This window comes from Mizuhopecten yessoensis, unplaced genomic scaffold (assembly GCF_002113885.1).
Source record: "Mizuhopecten yessoensis strain PY_sf001 unplaced genomic scaffold, ASM211388v2 scaffold29, whole genome shotgun sequence".
In the NCBI taxonomy this organism is placed as follows: domain Eukaryota; kingdom Metazoa; phylum Mollusca; class Bivalvia; order Pectinida; family Pectinidae; genus Mizuhopecten; species Mizuhopecten yessoensis.
This window is the reverse complement of record NW_018403342.1, coordinates 821,391-839,675: the sequence shown is the minus strand read 5'-3', so window position 1 is coordinate 839,675 and position 18,285 is coordinate 821,391. Positions and strand designations below refer to the sequence as shown.

Sequence of the window (18,285 nt, the reverse complement as noted above, 5' to 3'; positions counted from 1 at the left end):
TACCCATTGTGTAGACTCTGGAAATATAAACTAAGTAAGTACATGAATTGTATAAGTCTACATACTTACCTCCTCAATATCCATATAGGGCCCCGCTCCCTCAGGAAACATCTCATCGGCAACAATCGCTGGTTTCATTTTCACTCTCAAGAGATTCCGTAACTTTCGGATTCAAGCTGGATCAATATACTTTTCAAACATATGTTCAGGAAAAGAACGAAGCGTAAGGTTATTTCGACCAAATAATTTATATTTGGACATATTTTCACGCATAAATACCAATACAATTTTATTTATAACAATATGTTTAAAAATTCGTACAAAGTTACAGATATATTATGCTTTACTAAGTTCAAAATGTACAATTTTATTGAACCCGTATTATTTCGTTCCACTTCCGGATTCCGTAATTTGTATTGACATGTGAAGGTCACATGCAAAATCGTCATATGACATCCGCCTGCTCGTCAATAAGTGATTGCGTTTGGTCGAAGAAACAGGTATAGTCTAACACTTTTACTTACGTTTCTGAATACTTTAACAGTAAGTTAGTTTCAAACTGGTTTATGAATTTTTCATGTTTTGTAAACGTATAAATATCGAAAGTACTTGCTGTTGATAATTTTCAGACAGCTCATATCCATTTAGGTTGTTTATCATTTCACTGTGTTGCAGATAGAACCGGCGGTCTAGCAGTCAAGATGAGGTCCTACATGTATACTGGAATAGCATGCATTTTGCTATCGAGTCTCTCTATTGGTAAATATTGAATTGTCATTGCGAATGTTTTGGGATATCTAAACAAATGTCTTGTGATATGGATATAATGGACATAATATGTGAGAAGAGGGTGTAACGTTATTTTAGTTTTCTACAGGTGTACATGTGTGACTAATTAAATCTGTATTTTATAGCTAACACCCACACAAATAGTACTGTATACTTATTATCGGATTCCCCCGCTTTCACCGAAACGGGGGATATTTATTTGGGTCTGTCTGTCTGTGTGTCTGCCGCGCTTCGTTTCTGTGCAATAACTACAGCAAATATTAACCGATTTTCTTCAAACTTGGTCAAAGGTTTAAATGCCTTAAGGGCTCGGCTAAGTTTGATGACCACTTTCAGCGAACCCCATTTGGCAGAGTTATGGGCCCTTAAAATGAAAAAACGTCATTATCTGCCGCACTTCGTTTCCATGCAATAACTACTACACATGTTAACCAATTTTCTTCAAACTTGAATTGGTCACAGGGTTAAATGCCTTATGGGCTCAGCCAAATTTAATGACCACTTTCAGCGGACTCCATATGTCAGAGTTATGGCCCCTTGAATAACGAAAAACATCATTATCTGCCGTTTCTGTTCAATAACTCTCCCAAATATTATCCAATTGTCTTCAAACTTAGTAACAGGGTTCAACGCTTAAGGGCTCGGCCAAGTTTGACAACCACTTTAATCGGACTCCATTTGGCAGAGTTATGGCCCCTATATTAACTAATAACTCTAGCAAATATCAGCCAAATTCCTTCCAACTTGATAACAATGTTTGTGTTCCTCTGTCTTTTCACCCGTCTCGGGCACTCTTTGGTTTTCGTGTGATAATTGCTGCAGATATTGTTAAGATGTTTCAACCAAATTCCTAATGCACATCCAACTCATGCTGAGATTGCCAATCGATGTAATTTATGCACATTTACGGATAATCAATGAGGTATAGGGCTTTTTTTTTCTTCAAGTTTCAAGCTATACATTATGTCTCAACAGCACGATACTCATATGTTTTAACCTAACCTCAATAATGTTAACGTACAATATGTCCTGCAAGCGGGGAATATAAATTCCACAAATTTGCTTGTTGAATATACAGTTCATCCTTTGATAACTGTTATTTTTTATACATGTGTATTAGTACTATTTAGTTAGACGTATATATATTCCTGTTAAGAAAAAGGTACCCAGATTAAGTTAAAAAGAAGAAATAAGGTTTGAAGCATATTTTTAATTGGATTTAAACATTAACAAAAGCACATACAAAAATCAAATTCTCTCCAGAACCAACTACAGTCAAACTTCCATAAATCGCACCTTGAATATTCAAATTTCTTGCTATTTCAAACTACAACTAAGGTCCAATCGTTAAGAAAAGTTGAAAATTACAACTAATAATTCAAAGTAAAACAACTGCATGTACCTGTATGAGAACATTGAGATGTTCCTGGGTCGTTTTAATGTCTAAACATGCAGACTAGAATTTACAAAACCATAAAACATTTTTTTCTCATTAAATCCAATATTTCATACTTGCCAATTAACCCTCCTTATTTTGGAGGGAGACTCCCGATTTTGGACCCGAACATTGAGCTTTTTCAACAATTGAATTTGCTAAACTACTCCTAGTTTCTAAGATTTAATGATTTCATCAAAAAGAACAGAAAAGATGCCATTTAGAAGTGTTATTTTTTACCTGGAGGTATATATGCACACACAAAATATTCTATCAATGCTTTTGATTCTCACTCTCAGCATGTGTAATCTCCCCCATGGAAATTTGAAAAAGTTGGCGAGTGATATTTTATTCTATTTTATTTCAAATTGAATATATGCAAGTTGCCTTATTGCTTCTTGTGTTCTGTCACTTAACAATTACAGTCATGCAGTCTTATGAAATATATACAGGATCTACAAGAAATCTTGATGTTTCAAATTGTTCCTGATGGTCACATAAGGACCTGCTGTGTCCCATGAATAATCCCTTTAGTTCAGAATCAAGGGGTTCCTTTTCTATCTTCCTTTTTGGGGATTTTTGGGAAACCAAGAATATATCCTGCAGTCACTTTGTGTTGTTATAAGTCCTGTACTCCTGAATTTTCGCAATACAGTTGTAGAGCAGGTATTTATGTGCAGTGGAAAATAATTTTGACTTCAAATTTGCTCAACAACTTGATAAGGTAAATTATTAAAGCACAAGAGAAATAGGCATGTGAAGAAAAGGCCCAGAGAAAAATTGTGCCCAATTGTAAGTGGCCAGAGAGCTTTTAGCTTACCTGGTCCAAAGTACTGGTGAGTTTATATTATTTAATGGGGCGTTGTCCGTCCGTCAACTTTTCCTTTAAAACACTACTTGTCCTGAACGGCCCAGTAGATTTTGACTAAATTTGGTCTGGAGCACCCTTAGGCCAAGGGGACTAAATTTGTATAAATTGTACGTGTGGCCCCCCTGCGGGCAGAGGGGTGGGTCCAAATAGGGGAAATAGAGGTAAAACCTTTAAAATCCTTCTTTTACCATAGAGATTAAGGGATTTCATCCTAATTTGGTCTTGATCATGAGCAGCCTTGGGCCAAGATGACATAGTTTTGTATAAACAATGGGTGTGGCCCCTTTGGGTACAGAGGGGCGGGGCTCAAAAAGGGAATTTGAGGTTTAAATCTTTAAAATCCTTCTCCTTTGAATTCTGTACCATAGGAGGGATTTTATTCAAATTTGGCCAGGATCATCCTTGGGCAAAGGTGACCGTCCGGTCTAGGCCTCTTGTTTAGCCTTAATATATTAATACTGCGGATGATCATGAATACCAATTTTGCCAATACTGTCTGGATAATAACAAGATATCTCAAATAGGTCAACAGTAATGTCATTTAAAGTTTCATACAGCATCAATGTGGCCATACCTGGAACACAAGATATTATAATGTCTATGATACACTATATATAACACAAGATGACATCGGTGATACACTAACTATACAGATTTCTAACACAAGATGATACCATAAAATACACTAATAATGACTTAATTGATGAAGTGAAACGGATTTTCATGCTACTAATACTAATGTAGTGAAAAAGACTTAAAAAGTCGGAACATTTGGTTTCGTAAATGAAAATGTAACAATCTAAATCTTCAGTGTATTTCATTCTGAAGAAGTATTAAATTCATAGCAAGCTTAGCTTTAGATTGTTGTGTATATATACATGTTCTTGTACATAATTGATTAAGTATGTATGTAGTACAGTCATGTGATAAGTATTATGTACTTGGCTTTGGTTTGTCGTACCTACCACTTTCAACATTGATGAACTATGTAGTACGCCTATATCAACAGACATGTGATTAGAATGCTTAGTCCCGTGACCCGTTTTATGACACAGAGCTGTATCGGTGTACTAACTAAGTGTACCTGTTGCTCATAGGTATACTTCCTTTATACACCTTATCTCATAAGCATGTGATTCTGATTTTCTATTATATTAAGAAATGGCACTTTAATTGGGCTCAAGGACAGAATAATATTCACCAAATGCAGTAAACATGCTGTTTTTAGAATATATTTTATGAAATTTAAAGTGAGAATTATATACACATGATATATATAGATACACATGATATATATAGATACACATGATAATTATATAACTAGTCAGTATGGATTTAATCATGCAGTACACCATTCAGAAATTTATAGAACTTTATTTAAATCAGAGGTGTTTTTTGTAAGACTAAAATCCAGTAAAATACATAAATTTGAGATACAGCTTAAATGCTATGCTATTAATGTCCTTTACATTGAAATTCATATTCAAATGACATGTATGATCATATGTACATAATATATACAATTCCATACATGTTGAAGTTTTATTGTGTAAAATTATCTATATATTCAGTAATTAAGCTAATGCCTTGCAAGTCTTAAAACAAAAAAATGTAAATGTATGTACAGTACGTACCTGTCTTTTGTACCGTTTTGGCTTTAATTTGTATAACAGTTACTGTATTGTACATAAGTGTATGCTAAAATAATAGTCTATGTTGAGATTATCATATGAAATAATTTGTTCAGGCAACAGAATTTGTGTTGTTGCATAACATAGACCCGACATATATATACATCAGATTGATAATTTTTATATTTTAAACTTAGACATTCTGAATAACCACTAGATTATTGTATTGGTATGGGACGTAATGATGATCATGATCGTTAGTTTTTGGACAGACATTTACAATTGGGTCACCGTGTAGTTCCTTCTTTTCTTTTGGGACTGCCCACATTGGGAGCCAACTATATCTCTTAGTAATGGGACATTTTGAAAAGAATTTTCAGGACTTGTCTGAAAAAAAAATACAAATCTCAAATAAAAAGTTTCACTATTAAAATTAAGTGTCTGTTGACGTGTATATACACCTTACATTTGTGTAACTTGCATAAATCCTATTCAGTACCACTCCTCAGGCGTGTTATCTGTTTTTTGATTATCTTATAAGTGTAATGTTCACATATTTAAAGTTTGTACCAGTGATCCATGATTGTGTACAACTGTATACCTGTACACAATAAAAGTTACACACAGAAATTTATTTTACACATCTTACGAGTGTTGATGTAAGGAAAATTTCTACTTAAAATTAATAATAATAATGATAATTTGAGGTTCTTATATAATGCTTTATCACAACAACCTATTTCGTAGGTCGTCTCAAAGCGGTTCACAAATTATTATCAGTGGTTATAGGTGCTGCCATTTTGGCGCTCACAGCTAGCATTCTACAATTCTAGCACTGCCCAACCATATACTCATTTACAGCTGAGTAGACTGGAACAAGTTTACAGCTGAGTAGACTGGAACAAGCGGAGTAAAGTACATTTTTATCTTGCTGAAAGATACAACACAGTGCCGTGAAGTGACTCCAACCCACAACCCTTCGGTCATGAGTCTGGCGTCCTACCACTAGACTATCTACTGGCCTCCTTATATTACTTATAAAGAATCCCCTGTAGGTTCTCCTAATTCTGGGGGTTTCCTCTGTGTCTTCTCCCTTTTTCTGGGGGTTTCCTCTGTGTCTTCTCCTTATTCTTGGGGTTTCCTCTGTGTCTTCTCCTTATTCTGGGGGTTTCCTCTGTGTCTTCTCCTTATTCTNGGGGGGGGGGGGGGGGGGGGTCCTCCATGTCTTCTGCTTAAAGAACATTCATTTGGAAGAAATACACTTTCATTTTGGTGGTGTTTACTTAAGGTACATGTACCTATGACCAAGTAGAAGTTACAAGCATGTTAAACCACATACAAACATAAGCATATATATGTAAAGAGATATTTGTGAAATATTGAAAGAGTGATATGAGGACATTTGAACTCCCATATTTTTCTGTCACTGATATTTTAGTAGTTATAGAGATATTGAATTTTCCACAAAATTGGCCGCTACAAAGCTGTACAACAATTTGTGAAATGGAAATTTCAATCTCCTATAATAATCTTTGCAAGTGAATACTGTACATCATACTTTTATTGGACTTGAATCATATGATGCATAATTCCGCAATTTATCAGTAAATTGATTGTCACAGTGACTTATGAATATGTCCCTTATTTCTAGATCAGGTTCCTGTATGTATTCATACAAACCGTATTTAGTTACTACTGTGGTGGTTTTACTAATAAAATCTCAAAGATCAGTATGTTGATAAGATAAATTGGGGCGTCTAGACACAACTGATTTGAATTAGAAATTATTTGAAGCTTACAATTATTTCTGATGTGCTCGAATCTCGAAACACTGCTTGCAGATCTAGAGAAACTGATTCCTCCAAGAATTCCATTCTTGCAGTTTCAAGAAATGCCCAGGGAGGAACAAGTTAAAGTATGCTGGAAAGTGGTGTTAATGAACCTGCAAATAATACTTTAAAAAGCTTTCCTCATATTATTACTGTTTATATTCAAAAGTTGCCAGTGCCATAATATATAAGTTTCCTAATTTATGACTGCATTCATAATTGTTATAAACAGTTGGAAATCTTTCTTCGAGTCCTTTTAGGACCTTCATTAATGTTCTTTTTAAGCCACTCTTGGCGAGAGCCGAGCAGCTTATTGATTCTGTCCAGAGAACAAAATGACAGACCCACTTCCATTCGGGTTGCGTGCGCATAATTCAGTCGTGCATGCTTCCGCTATATAGTTTCGTTATCGTAAATAGAAAGTAGAATCTCTGACACTCACCTTTGGGTTACTTAAAGTCTTCTGATACTCTTCTCCAAATAATAATCCATGATACTTTAAATAATTGCAGAAAACAAAATGTTTATCTCCGGTGCATTCGGCGAGTGTTGTGGTGGTTGTGCACTGGGTTTGAGCGTTTTAGCAACTCGGATTGAGGTATGAGGAGGTTTACGCGTGTGAAAGTTAAACACATATGATTCGAGAAAGCACATGTGAAGACTGTCAAGCATTGACACTGTCTTTAGAAGGAAGAAGTAAATATATATACTTATAAACCGTATGAGTGATGAAGTATAACCTTTATTTTAATGTTTCAAACGGGAACGTAATATGACATATCATGCTTAGGTTGATAACGGTAGTGGCTCTGAGACGAGACGATATGTGAACCGTGTATGCTTATCAAACATTTCTGTAACACAGAATGCTTTTTCTGGTGTATTTATTTATGAAAATGTAACAATTTAAGAACATGACACAACTGCCGCTGCTGTTTGACAATAATTCGCGCCGTGTCAAAATATTATCCAATCTGGTGTAAGGGAAACAACTCTTACGTTGGTAAAGTCGCATTGAGAAATATATTCAAATATATTCCAAGAACATTTGTGAGATTTTGTATATTCAATGACAGTAAATAAAGTCACTACATATATTAATAATTATTATTATTATGAATCAAAAAAATAAATAAAAATAAAGGGAGTACAATGTCTCTTTTTCTCCATCCATGTTTTCCCACTACTGTTATTTATCCTTCATTTCACAAGCACAAAATGCACCTATTCTTTATTATCCATTCACCGATTGCCATTATGCACGTAAATGCTCATGTCACATCACCGGAGAATGCTAATTAATGAAAATTACAACAATGCGTCACACTTAAAGAGGGTGAAAAAAAGGAGGACAGGGAGAATGTTTTTAAGGCATCATTTAAGAGGTGATTGATTTTGGAAATTTCAAAGGCAACATCATCACATGACCTGATTTTCAATTAGCAGAATACAGAAGACATATCTGAGGTATTATAGTAGATACTGATGCTCAACGTGTTACTGAAGCAAATATATAAATTTAAAGTGGTGAGCGGCTTTAATGTCACACTGACATAATTCTATTATTTTTTTTTCAGTTTCATCCGTTGAATGGGATTTTGTGCCACAAGGCCAAACAGCATGTTTGAAAGTGAATTGGGATGTTACAAAGATGGATTTAACAGGAGCTCCCAACTCAGGGGAAGGAGATAAGGTTTGTAAATTTAGTTAAGTTCATATCTGGTACTTGATATACATGTCTTGCTTTTAGATTTTTCCCTGAAGACTATATCTTTTTGAGGAAAAAACCCCTTAAAAATCTAATTTTACATTTAAGAATATATTCTGCATTGAAATTCATACTCTCTTTTACTCTGCTTTAATTCTTTGTGACATATTAGGTAAAAATGTCAACAATTAACAGATTTACTGTGAATTCTTGTAATTAAAATGATATTTGTCCCGACCCATGGAAGTTCAAAATTATCAAACTCAATTATTATTTTTGCATATATAAACATATACCTAGATAAAGGACATCACTTTTATCCCATGTGTATTGATCAATGTGTTCTGTGTAGTGTTATTGTATTAATGGGATGATAATTTTCTCAATCTAATGTTTGCCTCAAATATATACTAAGAACTGGGATGTTTTAACCAGGTTGATTGAGCAGCATGACATTTACACCAAGGTCTTTATTTTGTTACCATGCTGTTGTATACATGGATGTTGTCATCTTTGGAAAATAATATACATGTATAATTTCAGTCTGTTACTTTGAGCAGAATACTTTTTAGCTCGCCTGAAGGGCTCAAAGGAGTGGGACCAAATTTGGTGTGGAGCATCATTAGCCAAAGGGTTCTCAATTTTGTATACACAGAGGCTATGGCCCCCATGGGGGCAGAGGGGCAGGGCCAAGTAGGGGGAAAATAGGTAAATCAATGGAAGGATTTTGACCAAATATGTTCCGGAGCATCTTTGAACAAAGGTGTCTCAAGTTTGTATAAATGGAAGGTGTAGCCCCCTGGGGGCTATAGGGGCAGAGCCCAATAAGGGAAACAGAGGAAATTATTTCTCCTTTTGTACAAATGAAGGGACTTAAATGAAATGTGGTCTGAAGCATGCTAATTAGAGAAAAAAGAATCAAATCTGTATAAACTGAGGCTGGGCCCCTTTTTTTGGTGCAGAAGGTTGGTGCCCATAATACGGAAAATAGAGGAAACAATGGAAAATCCTTCTCCTTTTGAACTGATAAGATATTTCAACCTAACTTGTTCTAGATCATCTTTGGAATGGTAAATCATTAAAAATATTCCCTTTTTAAGCAATAGAAAAGGATTTCGATCTACTAATTTGTTCTAGAGCATCTTGGAACAAATTTAAAGGAGCTTGAAGNTTTTGCTCAGTTCTGAGTATTTTACTCCTTTTCTAATCACCAGTGTAGGGCTTCTTCAGGCGGATTCATATATATATATGTATATATATATATACGGAGGGTGCGGCTCTGTTGGAGGCAGAGGGGCAGGGCCCAATAGAGGAAATAGAAAAACTTTCTCCCCTCCTGTACATATGAAGGGATTTAAACAAAGTATGATCTGAAGCATGCATAGGGTAAAAAGATGCGATTTGTATAAACAGAGGCTGTGGCCCCCCTTTCCGGCAGAAGGGTGTATCTGAGGCCCATTCTGGGAAAGAGAGGAAAAAAATAAAAAAATCTTTCCTTTTTACCAATGAAGGGCTAGGGGATTCAATTTTATAAAAGAGTGTTTACTCTCCCCTGGGTAGGGGCCCAATAGGGGAAATAAAGAGAAATCTTTTAAAAACATAACCTTTCTGTGTGAATAGCGGGATTGTCACCAAATTTGTTATAGATCATCTACATGTATAGGCAAAAGGACTATAGGCAAAAGGACTAAATTGTGTATACATGATGGAGGATGTGACCGCCTTGGGGAAGAGGGCTGGGCCTAATTGTGGGAATAGATTTTCATGTAGTTCTTTTTGCAACTCATACTACTTGTACTCCTTAAATAAACCTGTGTGGTACTCAGCAGGTTTTAAATTAAAAGTAAAATACCAGGTGAGCTATTAAGGCCCCAGGGCCTCTTGGTTTTTTAAAAACTTTTTAGATGAAAAAAATCAATCTATATTGCCTGGAAATCTTGTAGGGTATTTATTTTAACCCAGAAAATGTATAAACAGGTAAATTAATAAGTCTGTTTTGTTTCAGCACTCAATTGATTGGACTACAGGTGTAGTGAATAATAAATCCAAGTGTGCAACTAATGGTGGTATAGGTATTCTGAATGTGGATTTTGATAAGGGTATAACCATGTCACTGACCTTCATCACGGACAGCAACAAGGTCACTATGGATGGTACCTTGACCTTTGTCCCCTTCAACGTGTTTGAAAAACCAGAATTCGGAAACACAAGTAAGAATAATATTGGTAGCTTCTTCTTGATTATAAGAAATAAGGCCTTCTACTACTACTACTACAAATAAGATCAATCATGAGAATGATGAGCTGGTGTTTAAGGTTATGATCAAGGCCAAAGTCCCTTTAACCCGAATAGAACATGTTTTTGTTACCACTGCAGTGGCTTCATTTCTTAGCAGATTTTCACCAAAATGTACAGTTCTATGTAATTATTATAACGAAAGACATAATATCATTAGTATTCGTAAAACAATTTAAACAATATATGAATAAGATCATATTCAGGGTACCAAAGTCGGTCACCATATTATATAGTCTAAGCAGTAAGCACTTATTTGATGATTGCTGAAGGGGCATGTCTTACTAACATTATCTATTTTTACTGTAATTTCAGTGGCTAAATTTATTGTATTCCGTCAATGAATGATTGTCGGTAATTTAGAAGGCTAAAGCTATAATTATTGTATCCTCACAAGAATTGTTACAAATGATCATTACTTTGATATCTTAGTTATAAGTTTGTGTTTCCAAGCATTTGCTCAAATGTCAAGGTCACTCTTGGTATAAATATTTTTTTATCACTAATCTAAAAGGCTTACAACCAGACTTAATGAATGTAGGTAAATATTATCACTTCTACAATTTTTTTGTGCAGTACTTAATATAATCTTAGTATAATTTAATTTACCTTAATAGTTGTGTCATAAACTACAATTCATGAATTACCCTCTTTTTACCCTTGAAACCATTTCTGTGTCCATAAGTCATTTACTGATTATATTGTGAACTCTCCTAATAGGGTAAGCAGAGGTATTTGGAGTTTTGCTTATTTCTTAGAAACAGGAACTATAAGTTTATCATAAACATGTATTGCTATAATACATTTTATCATTTCAGCTGCTACTTTGACCATGGCTTCGACTCTTGCATTGTCTGCTGATGATAAGTCCTTCACTTGCATCAGCCCCCTCCGACTGATGTTCAACACCGCGACTGCTAACAACACTTATCAATTGGATATGCAGGTTGATAAGACACAGATCCAGGCCTTCGGCATCACCAACGGCGATTTCAGCGAAGGTATGATAAGACAATTAAGGCTTTCAATAAGTAATTGAAATATTTTTCTGAACCGAATATCATGAAAATGTAGCATTATGTGCTTTGTAGGTATAACAAACTTCTAGAGCTGAGTACACAAGATGTGATATGTTTTGTGCTACAATCCGAAAGCAAAAGCATATTGCGAAAAAAGGATTTCAGTATATAATGATTGTTGATATATTTGGTCCTTTAGTAAGTTCACATTTTCATATAGTCTTGTCTGTCATGTAGAAATAAGTCAGAAATGATGGAATATTTCACAGAGGTTTTGACAGCTTTGCCAATAACACACTGAAGAAACAATCACAATAGCAACGTATGCTGCAAGAATTGACCTTGTCTGGTCCTGCTGTGGGGATTGATAGATTTCCACCCTTTAACCATTTATACACTTATTTGACATCAAGGTATACCCACTTCGCTTATTACCCCCTGTAGTCCCATCGGCCTCTTAGATGTTTGTCCTTCTGTCATAACTTTTCACACTCTCTAACACTATATGGTATTTGGTGCTTAAAGAAACAACCACAACCATATTACAAGGAGTAACCCTGGACTCCGGCCATACCCTTTGAGAATATTTGATCTGATTGCTTAAATATTCGGGTGACTCCGGCCATACCCCTTGAGAATATTTGATCTGATTGCTTAAATATTTGGGTGATTAATACAGGCCCTTTCAACTTTTTTTTAACTCTTTCCAAATCTTTCTAAAGATAGTTAAAACAATCTTTTTACCAGTTTTGCATGAAAATTAAACAATTTATCCCTACAGGTAAGTTACCTGTAGAAAGTTCACTTTACTCTTCTATCACATCATGATATGAGGATATTTAGATAATTCCTGCTACTACAATGTCAAGAATGCTCGTCTTCACCACTACAGCTACACCTCAATATATCACTGTTGATGGTAGCTCTATTATAAGAAATCAAATATCGATGCTTGCATTGTATTGGACATATTTTTTCAATGTCCATCTATTTATATATCTGCTGCTACAGTATCAAAATGATTGACTTAATAGGTACACCTTGTGAAGCTGATACCAGTAACTCTACAGCCACTACGGAAGTACCAGTTACTTCTGCCGCTCCAAATGTGACCACTGAGAAACCAACAACGGAGAAACCAACAACAGAAGCCCCTACCACAGCTCCTCCATCTGCTGCTTCCATGTACTACTACCCCAACAAAACCGACCCCTGTATTATTGTCGCAGGCGATTTCGAGATAAGTGTGACATACACAAAAATGGACAATACCACAGTAAGTACCCACTTATTAGCCCCTCGCAACGAAAGTTCGAGGGGATATAGGATTCCGCACATATGTACATATGTTACGCTCTAGTGACTTCATTCCTAAAAGGAATTTCATGAAACTTCTTACAAGTGTTTGGTATGGCAATGCCTTGAACAAGTACTCCTTTCAGGTTTCTACATTGAAGGTCAAGGTCACTGTTACTATTTTTAGAAAAACTTTTGTCAACACTCTAGTGACTTCATTACTCAATGGAATATCATAAAACATTATACAAGTGTTTGGTATGGCAATGCCTTGAACAAGTACTCTTTTTCAGGCTTCTACATTGAAGGTCAAGGTCACTGTTACTATTTTTAGAAAAAACTTTTGTCATCGCTCTAGCGACTTCATTTCCTCTTACATATGTCACAATGTTCATGTGAGGGGATTTCCATCACTCATGATGTCTTATTTATACCTCTTACTCGATACCGAGTCCTTAAATTACCTTAGCCGTTAATAGGACGCTTAACAAAATAAAACACAACCAACCCACTCGACACCAAAAACAATACATCATGTTTAAAGTAGTAATGTATGAGTAAAATGTTTTTTTACTCATTCACCCCACAAATTTCATAATGAACTATTCTTACCTTTGAATTGGAATTTAAATTGTCTTTATCGGTGAATGAGTTAAAATAAGAATGTGTGGAAAACATTCAACAATTTACCAATATTTGAAAATAAATAAAATACAGGATGTTAAATAAAATGCAGGATGTTTTATAAAACGTAGAGAAACTCCATGTTTATATCTTTTGACAGAGTAATGTGCCCTTGAAAATTCCTGCTGATGCAAAGGTGAACGGAAGTTGTCCAGAGGGTATGAAGTCTGAAATTAGTATGACGTGGGGAGGTTCTGGAGCCATGAGGATGGTGCGCATGTCATTCAGCTCCAGTAATGATATAGTTGATATCAGTACCATCTCCCTGGATGTGGACCTAGACAACACCACCTTCCCAGAGTCAAAAGATGGTACATAACGTTATACAATTGTCATATCACAACACTGATAAACTCTCTGCCTATCAAAGCTGCAATATCCAAAGGTTTTCTAGGAAAAATGCTTTCTCAATACTTTTCTCCATTTGAAATTTAACCGCTTTTTTTAATAATGAAAAATAATATTTAAAGTCCCAAAAGGAAGTTTGATCAGGTGCCAGTTTAAATGAGTCAGTTGGGAAACTGCAAATGAACAGTCTTTAAAGGATGGCCCTATCATACAATTTATGATATAACATATTTCAAATTGAAGACCAAGAGAGCTATTAACCCTTTCACCACTATGTAACTTTAGTAGACTCTACCATGCATTTATCTGGATGAGTCCATTTTGGTCTACAGTGGTGAAAGGGTTAAAGCTCCTGGACCTCTTGTTGTTAAATGTAACTATTGTGATGACTTTTAAGATGTAAAACAAACAATATTTTAAGGATGGCTTTCTTCATACTTTTTTGACATACATGTGCTGCATTCGACATCTATATTTTGAATTATCATAAAATGAAAGACCAGGTGAGCTATTAAGACTTCTTGACCTCTAATCATTAAATTTAACTGGTGTAATACGACTTTTCAAACATGACATCACAGGAGGTTCATTGAAAAAGTTATTAGGACAATAGACATAATGCCCTCAAATTAAATATGGGGTCGCTGAAAACATGGCTATGGTCAGAAACTATTGTTTTCTGGATATTTATATAAGAGTACAACAGAAATCAAAACAAACGAAAGACATGAACAATTTCCACTAAAACGGATGTGAAACAGAGACTCGCAGAAGTTAAAGTCATTTAAAGCATCCTTCTTGTTTTGTAGCGGACATGAAAGCAGATTTCCCCACTTCTATTCCACTGTCCAAACCCACTGGTTACTACAAATGTAAAGCCAATGTGGATGTACCCCTAGGTACCAGCAAACTGTCCATGTCTGATGTGGCCATCCAAGCTTTCAATGTTAATGGAACCTCCTTTACTGGAGAGCGTAAGTATAGTACAGCTCATTCAATTTTGAAATTTGATAATGAACTATTCCAACCTTTGAATGGGAAGAGTTCAAATGTGTCTTCAGGGGTGAATGAGATGATAGCTCCTACTTCTCTGAGGAGTATAGATACAGTACAGCTTCCCTGGAATACGTAAGTACAGTGCAGGTCTAATTTTAGTTGTCCCTCCTTCACTAGGGAGAATAAATAAAGAACAGCCACTGGTCTCATTTTCGACACTTTTGCCTTCAGCTTCATTGCTGAGATTCATTAATCAAAACATACATGTCTAGTAATATGCTGCAAATTCAGCAGACCCAGCTTATTCTCTGGCTAACAGGCGTATAAATGTTGACAGGGGTATTCTCAAAATTAAAGTCTTATTTTAAAATTTGGTTTCCCATTAGAGAAAAATTGAAATCATTTTTTGACATACCTGGTGTTGTTTATGCTTTATGCTAATAACATGATTGCTGCCATCTCAGAATTGTTATTTCTCTTGAAAAGGAAAAGACTGCCAAAATTAATGTAGAGGCAGATATGCCTGGTATGTATGGGAGATAACTCTAACATTATTGTAAGTATAGGGATTATATCGGTTAGTCATCAGTTAAATAAGAAAGAAATATATCTAGGAATATCAGTTAAATAAAAAAGAAATATATCAAGGAATATCAGTTAAATAAAATAGAAATGTATACATGTAGGATTTTTATCAATTAGGGAATAGTTTCAATAATTAGTATAAAATTAAAATTTTGAAAAATTTTGTTCAGTAAGAATGGTTTTCAGTAGGAGATATTGTATCATTCATTATATAGATTATTCAAAAAGGGATATTCTTCTTTTGTTGTACTATATGCATATCATCATCCACTCAATTTTATTAAATTTTGTGCTTGATTGGTTACAGGTGAGGAATGTGCAGCAGACAAACCAGTGACGACTGAGCCCCCAGTTACGACACCTGCACCTGTCACCCCTGCCCCAGGATCTCCACCAGTAAATAAATATACCGTCCCTGGAAACTGTATTGTCCTCGATGCTGGGCTGGAGTTTGTGATCCCCTACACCAAGAGTGATAATACTGTGAGCTAATAATCTTATAGAATGACTTAACTTGATATAATGTGAGAAAAATATCTTAACAGATGAAAGGAATTGTATCTCATAGGCTTTCCTGCGTATAGAAAAAAAATCCACAAGATTTTTGTTTACCATACAGAAGCTAGAAACACATGATATCACTCCCACATATGGTTATTACACAGGTTGGCAGTGCTGAAACACATACATGTTATGGTAGACATCACGCCCACTGCTGTTTGTTACACGGGTGCAGAGTGGTGAATCACATACATGTTATGGTAGACATCACGCCCACTGCTGTTTATTATACATGGAGAAATTTGTTTAAAAAACAGTTTGGTGGCATTCCACATTTGTCATAATTAGGAAACAACGGTTGTAATATTTCGGTCATTAGTCAAAGTAATTTTTCTGGTGATAACTTCTTACTTTCTGAAGAGAACTTGATGAAATGTGAGTGATATATGTGGGATTGAAAGGCAGTGTACTCACGGCATGCCACTTTTGGGTCTATTCACCCAAGGTCAAGGCCATATTGAGGTCAAATATGAAGTTCATATTCTTGGCCATAACTTCTGACTTATGAAGGATATGTATCATTGCAAGGCATATTGTGTTACATACCATTTTGAGTCTGAGTATTCAAGGTTGGACTGTCATTCAGTTTGAAGGTCAAATGTTCAAATGTAACAAATAATGTTTATTCCAGTTTTACTGTTTTCTTGCTGTGATGGTAGTTGCTCCAATACATTTTTTTCTTGATATGTCAAAGTGTTTGTACATACAAAAATGTACATGAATATATTTTAGCAGTTATATAGGCCTAAGGTTTTTGGGAAAAAACATAGAAATATCACAGTCAGCAATTAAAAATGTTATAGTAATATTAGAAAACTTAAATGAGTATTTGATAAGCTTCTGCTATCAATTGAACATATGGAGAAATACCATTGTTTGGTGTTGGTGTATTCCAGAGCACTAGTGTCACTGTTGGAATACCGAAAAACTACACGGCCACAGGGACCTGTGGAAACGTCACTCAGATGCTGAATGTGGTATTCTATGAAGATTGGTCAATGGAAATGATATTCAATGGTGGTGGAAGTGCAAGTCAACTTTCTGATAGCGACAGCTTCTTCCTGGAGGAGTTGCGTCTGTCCTATAAGCTGCAGCCCAATATTTTCGCAGGTGTTAAGAACCCGAATGGTAAGAACACTTATTACACTTACTATTTTTTCTCAAATATAAAAGCTTTATTATGATATTGATATGATCAGTAATGTTTTTATCATTAAAATGATAAAGTTTGTAATATTGGGATGTATTTAGATTAAATTCACAATTATAAAATAGTACATGTCTTTATGTTTTAATACCCTCACAAGGTATTGGAGGGATCAGTCAGTGTTTGCTTTTTCTTTTGGTCTGTGTGACATTTTGGTTAGACTGTGTTTGTCTTCATCAGTCTTATATTAGTAGAGTAGTCATCAAACTTTATATGTGGATATACCTTGAGGACTACTGCAATGTAGATCGTTGTGTCCTGTATATTCCACTTCCTAGGTGAGGACTACTACAATGTAGATCGCTGTGTTCTGTATATTCCACTTCCTAGGTGAGGACTACTGCAATGTAGATCGCTGTGTCCTGTATATTCCACTTCCTAGACTTTTGTTAAAGTTTATGCTAAGCTCCATTTCTGTAGTTATACATCATATTAAGATCCATTTTCATCAAATTGCAAGCTTGCTTAGGCCAAAAAAAATATATAGTCTGTTTAGGGTTGCATTGGCAAAAAAACTAAGGTAGGTAGGTCAGGTTTATTTTTTAGGTCACCTGAGCTTTGCTCAAGTGACCTATTCTAATCGCTTTTCGTCCGTCGTCGTCCGTCATCCGTCGTCCGTCGTGCGTAAACTTTTACATTTTCAGCTTCTTCTCAAGAACCAGTGGATGGATTTTTTTTAATCATCCTTGGTAGATGAGGCTTCAAAATTGTAAAATTGGGATTCCTACCCCAACCCCTGGGGCCAGGGCGGGGCCCCAAAGGGAAAATTAATCAATATTTCAAAAATCTTCTTCTCCAGACTCAGAGGTACTACAGTGATTTTCTCTATGTGGAAAGAAAGATCATCAGGGGCTTTACTTAAATTGTAAATTTCAGGACCCCCGAGCTATCCGTTCTCCCTTGGGGAGGGGGTAAAGTTTACTATAGTTTATATAGGGAAATAACACTTTTGGGTATATTTTGACAACTTTCTGTAGGAAATTATTTTTACTTGGTGAGAATTATCCTTGGAGGTAGATGGTTTCAAATTG

The 18,285-nt window shown here is 35.4% G+C and overlaps 1 protein-coding gene across 1 annotated transcript in view; it reads left to right on the top strand.

Annotated features, from left to right (window-relative positions):
* Positions 1-410: 410 nt before the first annotated feature.
* The window catches only part of LOC110445904 (lysosome-associated membrane glycoprotein 1-like), a 25,403-nt gene continuing 7,528 nt past the window's right edge, over positions 411-18,285 (top strand). The window contains exons 1-10 of the mRNA XM_021490800.1: positions 411-500; positions 676-759; positions 8,133-8,248; positions 10,269-10,473; positions 11,377-11,559; positions 12,612-12,853; positions 13,658-13,868; positions 14,715-14,879; positions 15,794-15,969; positions 16,944-17,175. Of these exons, the coding sequence (XP_021346475.1) occupies positions 702-759; positions 8,133-8,248; positions 10,269-10,473; positions 11,377-11,559; positions 12,612-12,853; positions 13,658-13,868; positions 14,715-14,879; positions 15,794-15,969; positions 16,944-17,175 (1,588 nt within the window). The 5' untranslated portion in view covers positions 411-500; positions 676-701. The remainder of the gene's footprint in view (positions 501-675; positions 760-8,132; positions 8,249-10,268; positions 10,474-11,376; positions 11,560-12,611; positions 12,854-13,657; positions 13,869-14,714; positions 14,880-15,793; positions 15,970-16,943; positions 17,176-18,285) is intronic.